This window comes from Dysidea avara, chromosome 12, assembly GCF_963678975.1.
Source record: "Dysidea avara chromosome 12, odDysAvar1.4, whole genome shotgun sequence".
In the NCBI taxonomy this organism is placed as follows: domain Eukaryota; kingdom Metazoa; phylum Porifera; class Demospongiae; order Dictyoceratida; family Dysideidae; genus Dysidea; species Dysidea avara.
In genome coordinates, this window is record NC_089283.1 from 5,301,854 (window position 1) to 5,319,328 (window position 17,475).

General features: G+C 38.9%; 2 protein-coding genes across 2 annotated transcripts; both read left to right on the top strand.

The window, feature by feature from the left end:
• Positions 1-131: 131 nt before the first annotated feature.
• LOC136240467 (testin-2-like) lies at positions 132-4,976 on the top strand. The gene is made up of 5 exons (XM_066031454.1): positions 132-433; positions 2,109-2,296; positions 3,450-3,682; positions 4,533-4,739; positions 4,792-4,976. The coding sequence occupies exons 1-5, from the start codon at positions 221-223 to the stop codon at positions 4,881-4,883; spliced, it is 933 nt and encodes a 310-aa protein (XP_065887526.1). The 5' UTR covers positions 132-220; the 3' UTR covers positions 4,884-4,976.
• A 106-nt stretch (positions 4,977-5,082) lies between these two features.
• On the top strand, positions 5,083-17,459 carry LOC136239794 (procathepsin L-like). Its single transcript, XM_066030546.1, has 5 exons — positions 5,083-5,367; positions 13,869-14,050; positions 15,249-15,481; positions 16,983-17,189; positions 17,244-17,459. The coding sequence occupies exons 1-5, from the start codon at positions 5,146-5,148 to the stop codon at positions 17,333-17,335; spliced, it is 936 nt and encodes a 311-aa protein (XP_065886618.1). The 5' UTR covers positions 5,083-5,145; the 3' UTR covers positions 17,336-17,459.
• The last annotated feature ends 16 nt before the right edge of the window (positions 17,460-17,475 follow it).

A 17,475-nucleotide genomic window follows, 5' to 3' on the forward strand; every position in this document is an offset into this window, starting at 1 on the left:
AGAAGTATGGAAGGTTGCTTATGTCAGTTATCATTCCGCAGCGCACTAACAAAAAAAAAGTTCGCAAAAAAAAAATTTGAACATGATAGCAGGTGATAGCATTACGTCATGAGGACGTGATTAAGCTCGTGATTAACTAAACACGTGACCAAGTTTATATCGGCATCGTTTCGTTGTTTCGACTGTTGTTTAAGCCTCAAGCCTGCACTGCACAGAAGCCATGTTTGCTACGTGGTGTCTGATCGTGTCGATCAGTTGTCTGACTAGTGTCATAGCTAAAGATGTTGTTCATTTTGACAAATGGCTGGATGAACAAGGGATATCTGCTGACTCGGTGGATTACGAGACTTGGAAGGCTAACCTCGAGTATGTGGAGATGCACAATAGAGGAGGACACTCGTTCACCGTCACCATGAACAAGTTCGCCCATTTGGTATGTCAGTAGGCTAACAGATTATGTCCAGCAAGCTTGAGGCTCACCACAGACCGCACATTTTATAATAGTAATTAGGGCAAATGCTCTAATATCTATGGCGTGATGTTTTGTGGTTTTGAAGGGTTACGGATTATAGAATAACAATATCCCAGGTGTCTTGCAATAAAAACAAGCAGGTCCCTAGCCAAGCTTTTTTTGTTGCTTTGCAGTCTGCAGCCGTTGTTGAAAAGCTTTGGCTGTGAACCGTTGTCGAGGAGTGGTGGTGACTAGCAACATAAGTAACATACATAGCTACTTCATTGCTGATTCAGCTTCACCCTTGACCTTTAACCTTATATAGCTTTCTATGTAGACAATGTATGGTTTCTTTATGCATTTTTTTCCAGAATCATTTGCCAAGTCTGATATTTAAAGATACTATGCAGCTGAATTTTCATTGCTTGCATAGTGGCGATCTGACTGAGTTAAGCTTCCTGCCATTGCTTAGGGGGAAATTTACCGAATTAGTCAATCGCTGCATGGTCATACAGTATAGCTATACACGTGTTTAACGCAGAGGTGTGGTCATGAAAATATGCCACATATGCAAATTGCCAGTCATTTTTGTAGGGAAAAAGAAATACAATGCTAACCTATCAAACAACAATAAAAGCCAATAGTTTGAGGACTAAAATCATCGATAAACTCAAGCATGTAAGTTTTGAGAGGTGATTTGAATTTCACGTTCATAAACCACCTGTACAGAAAAGTCACCCCATTATTTTTTCAGCAAAGTCCGAGTATTTAAGGTTTTTATTTTGGGTAGTGTGCAGTAATACAGTATGTAGAAATACCTCAAAAAACGTTTGCCTACGCTGATTTTACTGATCTTTTTGCCCTACACAAATCCAGATCAATTGTGTACTTTACACACACTTTAACAGTTAAATCTTGTGAATATTTGTTTGCAGACAGTGAGGTGGGAATGTGTGATCATCTTGTAGTACAAGGGATCTTGCATTATTTTATTGATTTTTGACCTTCAAGAGTTATCAATAACCAAGAAATATACATATATATTTGGACAAAAGGTTTGCAGAGTATACTGGTGTGTTAGAAAACTGACACTGATACAATACAAGTATCAATACCAAAAGTGTTGATACTGAAGAGGTAGCTCATGATCACATGTACAACTTCATTGATGTCAGCTCCAGCGTAGGCACTGGGAAAGTTATGGATGGGAAACGTTTTGCAAATTTTGCATTTACAGTGGCAATCGTGAAACCTTTACACTGTTTAGCTAGACATGCCTTATACACCACTATATACACTCATTGCTACCTGTATGCAAGTTTAGTGCCATTCGCAAAACTCTTCATATGCGTAAGTTACCCTGCCTATGGTATGTACTGCATAAACAACATTGTGCAGGTCTCAGTTAGTTATATGCACACACGCACGCATGCACACACATGCTAGGATGCTGCCTTTTTTTCCTATTTCAAAACTAGCAATCAGTGGAAGTACTCCAAGCCTGACAACACCCTATAATGCTTTGACAACACCCTGTAATGTTTAATGCTTTTCTAGATGATTCTGTTTACTATTTCTGTACTTTTAAACTGTATTGTTTGATGTAGAGAAACTATTAGTGTGAGTCAGTAGCTAGTTAATTGTTCATACGTTACAGACACCAAAAGATCTCATTAAAGAAGTTAACATAGTCAGACATCAACATACTGGTGATGACCATGTGGTGGTGGATCAAGTACCGCCGGAATCTGTTGACTGGAGAACAAAGGGGGTTGTTACTCCAGTCAGGAATGAGGGTAAACAAGAATCATCTCACTCTTTCTCAGCAGCTGATGCTATAAGCAGGTCAGAACTGCATATCTATTCTTCTAAGTGTAGATTTGCTGTTATAATGTACCACCAAGGTGTATTAGTGTAAGGGAAAATATTTATATTTGAGTAGGGATCATAGAAATAGAAAGTAATGAAACAAGGGAGGTCATCTACACCTGAAGCTATACTAGTGGACGCTTATTCCCTATGACTGAAGTAGGGATAAATGTCCACTAGTATAGCTGCAGGTGTAGATGATCTTCCTCGCTTCATTGCTTTTCATTTCTATGATCCCTACTCAATTCATACGTGGCTTAACATGGAGTAGATTTTGTCTTCCTTTTGGTTTTATTTCTCCATGTAACTGGTTACAAAGGTTGCAAGATTACGGATATTTTATGTCTCATCTATTACTATTTCCAGACAGATTCTCTCACTACTGCTTATTCCCATGATTACCCAGCATTCTCTCTTGAAGTCTCCAGTATTACATCAATTTATAGTTACCAGTGTAAGTATATAGGTTGAACGGGTATAGTTATTGCAGTACAAAAGATCTTTGTGAATGTTATGTCAAATGATTTACAAAAATGTTACATATAAGTCTATCAAGACATTACAGTTCGTAGTGTCACAAGCAAAGAACAGCATGAGAAGTGCTTCTGCAATCAGTCCAGTCACTACAGAAATTATAGATGATTCTCATGATAGTTAGTTGCATTGAAGCCATCTCGTGTTACTGCAAATTTGGTAGTGGAGAAAGAAACAGGACACGAAGGAGGACAAAGTTAAGTTCATAGTGCATGCACTGTAGCTGCTGCGGTTGGGATTGCTCTGAAGGAATTTTTTTTGGCTTTGTTCCAATACTGCCAAACTGTTAAGAAGGAAAAAAGTGAGGCTTATTTTTTTGGTAGGCCCAGAGAGTCTGTCTATCTGCCTTATGATTATCGTAAACCTTGGAGACATTCTTGGAAGTGAGCAAGCTGTTGCAAGCTGTATGATAGTAATCCATCACTTATACATATTATGATAGTATATCATTGCCGTAAATAACAAAAAGGTGGTGTGTGAAATTAATGTTGGCAAGTTCACTTTGTCTTCCCAAACTTCCTTCATGTACATGTATGATGATTGCTGTTGTTGTGAGTAGGTCTAGTTTACAGTGTAATGTTATACCTCACTACAGCTATATTGCCATCAATGGAGGCAAGCTGGTAGAGGGTAGTGCGCTTGAGATCACTGACTGTTGCCACTACCATCCTTGCAGTGGTCGTTTTGTGGAAAATGCATTCAAGTGTGTTCATGACATTGGTGGTCTGTGTGCTGCAGCTGGTTACCACCGTGAACACGAATGTGCTTGTAACAATGCAACATGTACACCATTTGGAACTGTGAATGGATCACGGATGGTACCAAAAGGTATGCATAGTCTATATGTACACATGTATGCATCATACACTCACGTGTATGTACACACATGCAGAAACAAACACACACACGTGCACACTAATGTCTTATGTAATATATATAATATTATATGTATATTCAAATGGAATGCATTCAAGTGTAATAAAGCCTTAACCAACTTCCTTCAGTACATACTGCCTTTTTTATGCTTACTTACACATTTGTTCTAGTTGACTACTCTAAACAGGAACACAATCCTTTCAGTCTTAAAATGTGTCAAGGACACAATGTTATCATACTGTATGGGGAAATTTTTGCAGATTGACAGTTATTCATAAGAAATTTTTCATTGAAATATTTTCTCAATGCATTTGTCACAATCACATGCTTAAACATGAGATTATGAAGAAAAAAAGATAATATGCTATCACAGTGGTTCCATCTTTACTGTTAGATAATAAATGGTAGTGGATTGCCTGTATTGGCTCAGAAAAGGGAAGAAGTGTTCTGGGCACATGGCCAAGAGCCGTCTTTTACTGTTGCCACAGCCTTGGCCACACCGTAACTATCAAAGCCATCTTACTGACAACCAAATCACAGCTCCATAATCTCTTTGAAAAACACTATACCACGGTACAAACCTCTCCCTTGAATATCTTCACTTCCATTGTTTATCTAATATGCAAAAATTTTCCCTTCAAAAATTGGTTCATGAAAATTTCATCCCTTATCCATCTTGAAATTTAGGATTGTGACAATATGCAAGAAAAGTTACCTTTGAAAACTCCCTGCTAGCTATATGGTATAATATAGTTTATTTAATAATACGACACTTTGTTATGTATAATATTCTTGATAATAGATAATGAACAAGCTTTAGAAATTGCTGTTGCCCAGCAACCAGTGCAAGTGTTTGTTGATGCTAATAACCCGAGCTTTATGATGTACAAGAGTGGAGTATACTATGAGCCAAACTGTACCACTACCAGACTAGACCACAGTATGTTAGTAGTGGGGTATGGTAAAGCATCCACTGGAGAGGAATACTGGATTGTTAAGAACAGTTGGGGTGAGTGGCATAGTTACTTATAACATAGTCCTGACTTTGATGTGTTCCACAGGTGCTAATTGGGGTATGCATGGATACATACAGATGGCTAAGAACAAGAATAACAATTGTGGGATAGCTTCACAGGCCGATTATCCTTACTGAAGAACTTAGATCTGTTGAGAGTTACTTTTACCATAAATAGCTACTGATCTTGACTGTATAAAATATTAAAATATTCGTGAGAAGGCATTGTAATGGTAGTAGAGAACTTGCCATAGTCTCGTACCCAAACCTTGAGGCGTGGCATGCGTGGGGTACGAGGCTCAGAGGTTGTACTTCATTACGTCATCGTTCACCGATAAAAACGGCCACGTACCCCACGTGACCAACGTACTGGAAGACCCGAGGCGACCTGGTCAGCGAAATGGAAATGGTCGCTTTCGCTTGGTGTCTGATCGTGTCGATTAGTTGTCTGACTAGTGTCATAGCTAAAGACAATGTTCATTTTGACAAATGGCTGGATGAACACGGGATATCTGCTGACTCGGTGAATTACGAGACATGGAAGGCTAACCTCGAGTATGTGGAGATGCACAATAGAGGAGGACACTCGTTCACCGTCACCATGAACAAGTTCGCCCATCTGGTATGTCGTACAGTACTGACTATTCCTTCCCGTGGTGACAGCAGCATAGCTGGTAAAAGGCTGTTAGTCCACCTTTGTCACTCATGCACCTTGCCCATTTGTGGTTAAGGTACTAACCTTACCATGTATATGTGCTGGAATTATATACTAGTTAAAGTAGTGATTTCCAACCAACCAATTTTTCACACACATTTTTGCTACTGAAATTACACACCTTCAATAAAGGTTTCACAAGCTGCCGTTCCAGTTAATGGTAGTCAGTGCTTCGTACTTCGTAATGCACTTTACTGGATTAAAATCCATGCGGTATTTATTGAAATATGTCAAATCAAAGTTTGAGAAATAAAAATCCCCATAGGAATCCCATACAAACAATTGCATACGTAATTCTAATTGGAGGAATACGGCACCGGTGATAGCCAAAGTTTCCAAGTGTTTCCGCGTGAATCTGTGGCAGATGAGGACGAAGAAAGTGTTCCTGGGCAAACCGTATATGCTGATTTCGATTTCGCCGTGTTTTTTGATTGGAGGACGATTGACGTTGGATTACGACGAAAATATGGCCCTTTTATAGGTAAATCGCCATCTAACACTGCTCAGAATTCAGCATTATAATCACCCTGGGCTTCAAGGCATCCCTCTGCATCGATGCAAGTATAGTTTGAAGGTGAGCACTTTGTTGTCTTGCGCGGAATTACAATATGATGTTCAAGGTTGAGCATAATCTTTTCAAAAGTGGAGACTGGCATGTGATAACCTTACATGGCTTCACACTTACCTGATGTTATATTCTGGTGTATTTACTGCTGTTTTGATCCATTTTATAACAGCTTCAGTGATTGTAATTTTGGTCAGAAACTATATATAATTTCTCTTTGTAGTATAGTGATGTCATTGTGTCATATAATAATTATTATACTTAGTGCTTACAATGTGACAAATAAAGCTGAGCAGTGTCCAAACAAACCTATTTTAATAATAATATTGGTCTTACATTTTGTTATCTGATCGTCATGTTTCTGAAGTATTTGTTAATTGTGACTTGTGATACCATTACTTACCATGTTATATTATTACTGATTTTTCTAGTTAGTTGTCCTTGAAAATGCATTAGGTACCTGTGTATACTTAGCATTACACAATACACACAGTTTTATTTGTGAATCACTTGCTTTATTCATGTAATATTCTGAGTGGTCAGTCTACAAAGAAGTGGTCACTCTTGAGAGGCTTTTACCCAGCTCATATGCTGTTCTCCATAAAATAGTTATGTGGTGAAAATTTCATGTCATTATTAGTTTCCTATCTAGATTTATGATACTTTGAATGTTGTGTTTGGTGCCATGCGATACATGTAAAAAGCATTGAAAATACTGTACACAAAAATCATCACACTGTCAACTTCTTTTGCTTATATCTTTTGATAGAAACCACCAATTGGGGTGGGGTTTGTACTAAAGTGACCCTGAAAAATAGCACAACATTTGTCATACCAATGAATGCATGGAATGTTAATTATTTAATTTAGTTGGAAATCTCTAGTTAAAGCACCGCCATGGAAATAAAAGCACAAGGGCGTGGGCGAGAGACTAATATAGCACGAGGCGAAGCTGAGTGCTATATTAGGCTCGAGACCATGCCCGAGTGCTTTTATTTTCATATTGTACAAGCGTAGCGGTGCTTTAACTGGTTTAGAGTGCTTTCTTGTCGTCTTGCTTGGAGCGTTCGTTTAGTGAATTCGAACCGCATCGGTTTTCAGCCATCAGACAATCGGTAAGTGTCTATGTAGTACAGTTGTGGTAGTAATACAAGCAAATAGTATCTTTTTGGCTACTTTTGGCGATTAGAAATGTTACGCACGTGATCTTGTTTTCGTATTTATTTCCAATCAATGTCGTAACTGTGCTTTATTTTCCATAACTGTACTTTATTGTGACGCAAATGGAAAATATAGCACACTTGAATGCGTTACGGAAAATAGAACACTCTTTTCGCTTTGATCTCACCAACGCAAAGTACTTTAAATATAATAAGGCCACTCCAAGTCATACCTTAGTTTCTGGTCACTCCCAAGCCTACAAATGGATGCGGGCGGGCGGATGATCAGGACTTCAGGACTATAGACTCTACTGTGACAATATACTGTATGGTACTATTATTTGCTCAATTTAGCAAATTCATGTTGATTTTGTTTTTAGTCAAACTTAACCAACAACATAAGTAGTTGTGCTTCGGCAAACAATGCACTAGGAAAGTTGTTGATGGATCATGGCTAGCTATACACTGATGTATAGCATTTAAGTATATTTATTTATTTATTTAGAATATACTATAGGAAATGTTTTGCTCATGTAGCTACTTATGCTTTCCAAGTGAAATAAATGTCTCATTAGCTATGTCAGGAAAGTATTACTATGACTCATAGCTAAGTTGTTCAAATGATCATGATCCAAAATGAAATTTAACTTCTATTTTCACATCAGAAATTCTTCATTTAAATGTGAAGTCTTAGCCCACTAGCTATGTGTTTCCAGCCTTCTATTCAGCAAACCTTGAGAAAAGTAACTGTCAAAGTTTTGAGTCATTGAGTGCTCCAGACTAGTGTTTTTAGTGATCATCTGGGAATGTTTAAACTATAAGGGTTTCTACTTGCCAATCTAATTTTAGTTATGGAAAAGTTTAAGCTCACCGAATGTTTCCGGCTTTCCATACCCCTGCAGTGTTCAGTGATAAAGAATTTGAAGTTACTAGACTAATCATTAGAGGACTACATTTGAATTATAAAGTTAAAGCTATGGCCCATCTGCATGCCGGACTAGTAGTTAATGCTACTGAAATTACTTTGGTTACAGAAACATTAGTAACAGTTATAATCTGAACAGCTATATAATCAAGGACAAAACTAGCTATAGTTAGAAACATTTTATTAGTGTGGCATATATACCTAATATTAGAGTTAAGAGTAGTGTGACTGCTCTATTGGAATCCCTGACTGCTCTATTAGAGTATCTCGATCTTTTGCAGTAAAAAATAAGTGTCTTGCTGGGTCACATGCACTTAAGCACCTGTAATATTAATAATAGTCCTCATAAACTAGGGTTCCAGGTTTACCATGCGGGCGGGTGACCAGAAACTAAGGTTTGACTTGGTGTGGCCTAAAGGGGAATTATTAAAGATGCTTTTGTGCAGAGATATCCTGGCATGGCCAGACCTTTTTTTGTCACTGAGTAAGGAGAAAAAGGGGTTCAAATATACAATCGTCTCAACACGCTGCAAGGTTACGCCACAAGTATGCAGTATTTGTGACTCCGTGTGCTAAAACTCCACTGTAATAAAAAGTAGCTATCATAGCACGACACACAACCTCATTGACATACCTGTCAATATCCATCTCACCACTATACCAGGGGTCACCAAATGAGATCTCAACAACTAATGACAAGAACAAATTCCTATTTTCACTCGATTCTTTCCCTCTTCAATTAAAATTTGGAATTCTTGATAATTAAGTGATATATAATGTACAACATTGGAACAGTGTAAAGAAAAACTAGCTGGGCTAGACATGAGTAACTAATCATTTATTTAGCTAAATTTTATCTGTGCTTTTACACTCTACTTAGAGGCTTTGCACAGTAGTATATAAACAATGACTGAAGACTAATTACCTGTCTATTACTAAGCAACTTGTAACTGATTCAATCAGTGGTAGACTCTTTTAGACATAGTGGTAAATGCATGCTTGATGCTAGCAACTATTATTCGAAAATGTATCACATTTCTTTGGTTAGCACTACCCAATTAGACAGGTAGTGTCAAGATGAATGTGCACGTGGGATTCAAACTGTTCCAGACTAGCTGTTTTTTCTCCCTACCCAATGACAAAGAGAAAAGGCGGCCTGACTATGTGAGTACATGATAAACAAATTGTGGGTGGGGCTCTGTAGTGCTGATATACTCAGCAGAAGGCCACAGCTGGTAAAGTAGAATTTTAAAAATGTAATCCAAGTGCACCGAGCTGCTGAAATACCTTCGTGGTTGTCTATTATTTATGCCTCCACCTGTGTTGTAGACATGAGCTGAAGAAGAAACATGAGTATGGTGATGGAGTCTGTTCTGTTGAGTTTGCATCTTTCAGTCCCTTAATCTTTTCTACCTTTGCTGGTCTAGGCAAGAGGCTACCATTCATCTTGCTGATTTGCTTTCAGCCAAGTATGCCGTACCTAGTCCTAGAGCAATATGCTATCTATCTTGGATACGTTGTTTCCTGTCTTTCTTCTTTGCTGTGCTCTGCCATCCTGGCTCTCTGTGGGAACAGATATAGATTCTTAGGGCATCCCACCACTGTTGAGTTGTGCTGGGTGGAGAGTCATGTTGATTATTGATTTTAAGACTGCGAACAATGACAACTATTGTTCCTGTTGGGTATCTTTAGTAATATACCACCATAAGCTGTTAGAATTTCTTTCTAAAAAGTCAAGGTTCTATACACCAAATAAACAAAGTTATAATTAGACCAATAAATGATTAAATGAAACAGATGCCATATAATGTGGCATAATATTAAGGATTATCCCAAAGAGGTTTTATTGCTTTCTTAATGCATAAGACTCTTTCATTACTGTGTCTTTAAAAATTCTAGTAAACTATTATTTCTTTTTAGGAGTAGATGCTGAGATCCACTCTCACCTTGTATCAAGGACCTAAGAACTTTAAATCGATGGAATGTGGTTTTCCACTGAGTGCATTAGTACTTTGAATTCCTGCCCGCAATTATTTATGTTAAATTGGCACTTCTCCTAAATTTACTTGCATACAAAATCATTTCTTTAAAATTCAATTATGGTATAGGGTCAGTGGCTATCTTAAACCACTAAATATTGAACTAACCTTCACATTGTGTCTTCTTTCTGGACTGCATCCCTGTCCACTAGGTAATACTACTAACAGCATTTGTGAATTACAAGGGATTAGCTTCCACACAATACCAAGGCCAGATTTAGCAGTACACAAGTTTTTGTGTTTTGAAAATTGAAATAATAAAAACGTAATATATAGCTTGCTAGCTACAGCTTTTGAAGCTAAGCACATATGTGATTTCACAAGACTTCATCATCATCATTGGGGGTAAAAGGAATAGTCTGGTGAGGCTGTCCCTTCAATTGCTGGCAGCCAGGGCCGACCTTAAGAGATTCTGGGGCCTAAACTGGGTTGGTCCCCCAGAGGAAGTGGTACTTAACCACTTTCCATGTAGCCTGCCTACGTAAAAACGTTGAACCCATATATGGCTATGTATATCATATACATTTATATACTTGTTGTGTAAAGAATATCCTACACTAGTTAAGCATGGGCGGTTGTAATACTAGCTGCTATCTACATGTATGCATACTGCTGTTTCTGCAGTGTATTCTGTCTATGCTAAATGTGATCGTGTAAAATCATAACTTATAATTATACACTACTAGTTGTGGTACCTGCCCTTCTTGCAGGTTGAGCTAAATGATTGATACAATAATGTGCCTGCCCTTTGAATATTGTATTGTCTGTACTTAACCATACATGTATTGCTGCATCCATCTGCTGTGCCCAAGTGCAAACTATAAATTCCATCCTACACTTACTTGGAAGTTTCATTAGCTACGTATGGTAACTCCAGTTTCTCGGCTCACTTGTAGCCTCGACCACTCCTGTTTGTATTTGGCTCACTCAAAGTTGTATTCCTATCCCATTCAGCTCAGGCTGACGCTATTCCAGAGTTCATATTCCAGGCCGGAGGCCAAAGATAGCTAGCTACATCACTCCTCTTCAGTTGCGAGTTGGTGTTGTTTGGCATGCCGGATTTTGTAAAACGGACGTCACTCCAGGTAGAAATTCCTCTTCTACTTTGCTGTGATCCACCTATTTACCATTCTAGAAGCACAGAAACTCGCTTTCCTTCATTGCACATTGTTTAGAATTGTTCAACACGTCACATGCATCTGACGTCATTACTATTGACATAGCAACGGGATTGCAAGGTAAGCGTATTTCCATAAATTCACGTTATATTATACTTCGACTTTTCTGTCTGTTTGCTTTCTTGCTGAATTGTAAGGTTAGTTCATTAGTTGTAGGCATGAATTCCACCACTGAATAAACAATTTGGGGTAAAGAGTAGGCTTGTAGAGTTTGAAGTTAATTACTGACGAAATTTGGGTGTGGCACGCATCAGAAAATGTTCAAGACTTTTATTCCATAGGGACACCGTAGCGGTAGAATTTGCCATGTAACTACCGCCAAAGGGTGTGTATTATAACGTAGATCAACGGCATAGGGCTACAATCGCCATTCCACGTAGTGGGAAGTAGCTGTGCTTTAAATACCTGTTTACGAAATTGCGGTAATGTCAATTTTTTGGTGCTGCGCGCCAAACTGGACATGCTAGAAACTTCTATTAATAAACTCCTTGGTGCTGGCTTGATGGAGATTAATATGCAGCAAATCGGGGGTCAATTGGTGCTATCGTTCAGGAGTTAGCTGGACCACGGACAGACAGACAGCATTTCAGCTTTATATAGTAGATAGTACTATTATGATCATCTTCAATCTTTGCAGAGTCTTGCCACTACTTCAAGCAGTTATCAAACCACAACCATACTGTAACACGGAGTAGCACATCTGGTGATGCCTGATCTCGTGATCTCTCCGTCCAGCAGCCTCTACTTACAACATATAGATATTAATGGAATCCATCCACAGATCTTCAACTATACGTCCCTGGTTCAGCACAAAGTCCAAACAAAGTAGCCAACGTGGTCGCCATAGACACAAAGTATCCATGATTATTTCAGTGCGTGGCTGTGCGCTCCAGAAAATCAGTACATGCATTCAACTCACACGTGTACAAGCGACTACTTAATCCATCATCATCACAATTAAGTTATTGAAAGTGAACAACCTCACTGCCACTCGACACCTGACTTCCATTGTGCGATTTACAATCACATGATTTCTTGCCTCATTATCGAATGTAGCAGAAAGCTAGTGACATTTGATGAATTCCTAATGTATATGGCTGCATCCTAGTGCACAGTGCAATGAATATTATGTGCAACTGAGAAGTATAATATTGCTCATTACTAGAATATCACGTGATTCGTAATTATTGGCGATGCATTCCTCGAACGATGAGTTGTATATCTTCTTAAAAGTAAGAGTCATCTAGTTTTATATACTGAATTTGTATTTTGAGAACTGGGGTCCTAGTTTTGGAGCTTTGGGGCCCCCTTAGCCCTGGGGCCCTAGGCAGCTGCCTACTCTGCCTAACTTTAAGGCTAGCAGCTGCACCAGCCTAAGAAGATAAATCTCCAAATTCTAATGGTGATAACGGAAATCCACTAGAGAATAATACACTAGCTGTAATAGAACATAGTCCAACACTTCAATAGAGCAGTAAGTGCCATGTAATGAAATTGTATTTAACACTAAAACAGTAGCTGGTTAAGTGTGGGCAAAAACAATAATAGTTATTACCTGTGTTGAATGTTCTGTAACCTATGTGCAATACTAAAGGTATTGTGGTGATAGATGTGAAATCGTGAATGAATATATAAAACCAAAATTAATTTTCTTGGCATCTCCTAAGCTTAGATACTTCACAGCTATATATGTTGTCTTTGGCAACAGTGGTAGCTATATAGCTTCTCAGATGGCAATTATTTCATTGCTATAGTAGCTGTGATATGTGACTAGTATTACTGTTGTATTAGGGTGATTGCTATATTAGAGTATGTTAATCTCATTGCCTCTGGTAGAGGTTGCTATGTGCTAGATCGTAGTCACTGTTCTCTGTTTTATATAGAGAAACTGATTGTGATAGTGCAACTCTCTTAGAGTAGTGCAAGTGATTTTGCACACATGCCCTTAAGAAAAGTGTTGATACAAAATTTTGTGCCTCCTCACATAAAGAAGATGATGACTGGTATGTTTGGAGATGAGGCACAGAGGGCAGGCATTTATTGGTACCTGAAAGGCACATGCTACACATTAGCCAGGAAGGTGGAGGAAAGTTCAACGCAGAGCTGCAAGATGGGTACTTAATGGGTAACTTCTAGCTATGTTAGAACGCTTAGGTTTAAAAAGATGTACACTAACAACACTACAAACACTATTGCATCATAACTATGCACTTTACATCCCACATTACTAGCTCCTTTCAACAAGAAACATAGCAGACAGTATTATCCTTAACATTTATGTTCATCTATTTCCACATATCAGTACAGCATATATCAGTAGAGCTTTTATTCAGTGAATGTAATCACTCACCTACAATGCTAATTGCGACCAATCAGCTAATGTACAAACACTCCTATAGACCAAACATTAGTGTACATAGCTACCGTCCTGGGTACATCAGCCGAACTGCCTGCCCAGCATCAATAAAGTGATATCCTAGATATGTGCATGGCCTTAATGACATTGGAGGCAGCAGCTAATTAGTTGTTCATACATTACAGACACCAAAAGATCTCATTAAAGAAGTCAACATAGTCAGACATCAACATACTGGTGATCATGTAGTGGATCAAGCACCTCCAGAATCTGTTGACTGGAGAACAAAGGGGGTTGTTACTCCAGTCAGGAATCAAGGTGAAATAGGATCCTCTCAGGCATACTCAGCAGCTGATGCTATAAGCAGGTCAGGAATACATTTTAAAAGTATAAACTTCTGTTATAACATCACTAGATAACAGGGGCGGATCTTATGGAAAGGGGGGGTCAAAAATGAACTGAGGCACTACATTGTTTCGGCCTTCGTTAAAACCCGGAACGGACCGGACCGGACCGGACCAGAAGTTTATTGTTGAGGAGCGCGTATTCAACTAAAATAAATTTCGGTGCGCTTGCAAGGGATACAGGATGTGGATTCTGTTCTTCATTTGCACTCAGGGCACGATTGTCTACTGATATCCAGAGTGGCTGATGGTGATTTCGTACAAATAGTTTTCCATTACACTACAAAGTCAAATTCTCTCACGTATAAATTTCCTTGCGTACGGTATGTAGATCAGTCCAGGTATATTATTTGTGACCAGTCTTACAGTAGCTAGCTTGTATCTCGCCACCATTGTTAGCTACGGTGAGAGTATCCAGTCCTTGTAATACACTACGTTTCCGCTTCGCAACTGGCTTGTATAAATACCAGTATACGACTATATTTGCTTCGAAATCACCATCAGCCACTCTGGATATCAGTAGACAATCGTGCCCTGAGTGCAAATGAAGAACAGAGTACACGTCCTGTATCCCTTGCAAGCGCACCGAAATTTATTTTAGTTGGATACGCGCTCCTCAACAATAAACTTCTGGTCTGGTCCGGTCCGTTCCGGGTTTTAACGAAGGCCCATTGTTTCTGGTTTGATAAGGTGAAACCAAAAAAAAAGGTCACAACCAGCTGACAATAGCTGCCCACCTCACCAACCACGCATTTATAGCTGATAAAGTACATAAAATTCCTTAAATAGCTCACTACACACTGTTCTAATACTGTGACTGCTTTATTAGAGTGACTGCTCTATTAGAGTATCTCGACCTTGGTACACTAAAAATTTTTGGAGGAGGGGTCAAGAGCCCCCTTTGACCCCCCCTCCCCCTCCTGTATCCGCCCCTGCTAGATGATGGAGGTTTTGTTAAGGAATTATTGCTGCTGCCTTTCCCAGACTCCAAATATTCACCTTTCTGAACATAACTTTAATGCAGGATTCTGACATCGGCTTTAGTGGGATAGCATTTATAATTATGGTCTGGCGTAGTATACATATATGGGAAAAGTTCTACAATTGTTGTTGTTGTTGTGAATATTTCTAGCACACAACACATGTTATACCTCATTACAGCTATATTGCCATCAATGGAGGCAAGCTGGTAGAGGGTAGTGTGGATGAGATTACTGACTGTTGCCACTACCATCCTTGTACCGGCCGTTTTGTAGAGAACGCATTCAAGTGTGTTCATGATATTGGTGGTCTGTGTGCTGAAAAGGAATACCAACGTGATGTCACTTGTGCTTGTCACAATGGAACGTGTACTCCATTTGGAACTGTCAAAGGATCACATATGGTACAAAAAGGTATACTACTTGTGTAAGAAATGAATACATTGTAAACATGTGTACTATAGTTTGTTTACACACACCCACACACTACACATTACATACACACACACTACACTACACTGCACTACACACACACACACACACACACACACACACACACACACACACACACACACACACACACACACACATACACACTACACACACACTATACATTACACACGCACTACACACACACACACTACACACACACACACACACACTACTACACACACACACTACACATTACACCAGGGGCGGTGGAACAGGCCAAAGAGTGAGGGGGCCAGGCCAGCTGTAAGTTGAAGACCAAAAAAAGAAATAAAGGTCACAGCCTGCTGACAATAAGCTGCTCTCCACCAATTATATCTCCTTATTTATAACTACACATTCAGGGGTTAATCTAGGGAGGGGTGGGAGGCGGCACAAGCCCCCCCTGGGTTAACTATTGCCCCCCCTAGGTTTATACCTAAAGCCTTTAGAAATGGAAAAGTTTAATTTATCCCGAAGGTGTATACTCAAATAATCAATATTCAATGGCAGCACAGTAAAATTTCACCAAAACTGAATATATTTACACCTAAATTTTCAAAAATTTCCTGGGGGAGCATGCCCCCAGATCCCCCTAGAATCTGAAGGGACTTACTTCACCCCCTCTAGGTTAATATTCTGGGTTGAGCCTTGCTGACATACGTACTAAGTAGCTTGCTACACTGCTCTGAATACTGTGTCTGCTCTCCAGATCCTGACTGTTCTATTAGAGTATCTCGATCTTTTCTTGCAAACAGTGTCCCATAAAAGTGGGGGGGCATGGCCGCTCTGCCTATGCATTACACTTTACACTATACTACACACACACACACACTATGCACTACACTACACACCACACACACACACACACACGCACACACACACACACACACACACACACACACACATATAGATGTGTAGAATAAATCTCATGTTTTGGGTATCATGCATTCAAGAAGTACCTGTCCAGTGCTATACGTTTGAGTATTTGTCAATGAATGCTGTTCTTGAATATATGCATAAAATTATTTTCCCTACTTAACTCTATACATAGTCAAATATAATATTACACCACAATGATTGTTCTATTATAGGATAGTTGAATGTTCTATTAGAGTACCCTAAGTATACATGAACATAATTCGGCATGCTCTATCAATATGTATGATAGCTATTATTTGCAATTGTTAATTGTGGTCAGTAATAATGTTTCATTAACTAATATTCAGCCATAAGGCTTATATCAGCTAGAAACACTCATAAGTTATCACCTGATTGGTTTTTGTGTGAGAAATGACAGTAGCTACAGCAATTCAATTAAGAAAACACTCTTCTCCTGAATACATCAGGTGATTCCTCAGGGAGTGTTAAGTAACTATGATCATTGTGTTAGTAACTGTTACTATAGCTAGTTATGTATACAAGACCTTGTTTTAATGTCCTATAGATAGTGAACAAGATTTACAAACTGCTGTGGTCAAGCAGCCAGTACAAGTGTATGTTGATGCTGGTCACCGAAGCTTCCAGTTATACCAGAGTGGAGTATACTATGAGCCAAACTGTACCACTACCAGACTAGACCACAGTATGTTAGTAGTGGGGTATGGTAAAGCATCTACTGGAGAGGAATACTGGATTGTTAAGAACAGTTGGGGTGAGTGGCATAGTTACTTATAACATATAGTTCTGACATTGATGTGTTCCACAGGTGTTGATTGGGGTATGCATGGATACGTACAGATGGCTAAGAACAAGAATAACAATTGTGGGATAGCTTCACAGGCTGATTATCCTTACTGAAGAAACTTGGATAATAGCTATAGCCTTGATATTAGGTGTTTGTTGTGTAGCTAATCTCTGTACGTACGTATGTAGCTACTATATGCGTCAAAGATTATATACTGAACGACTCACACAAAATTAATATGTAGTTTGTTTGG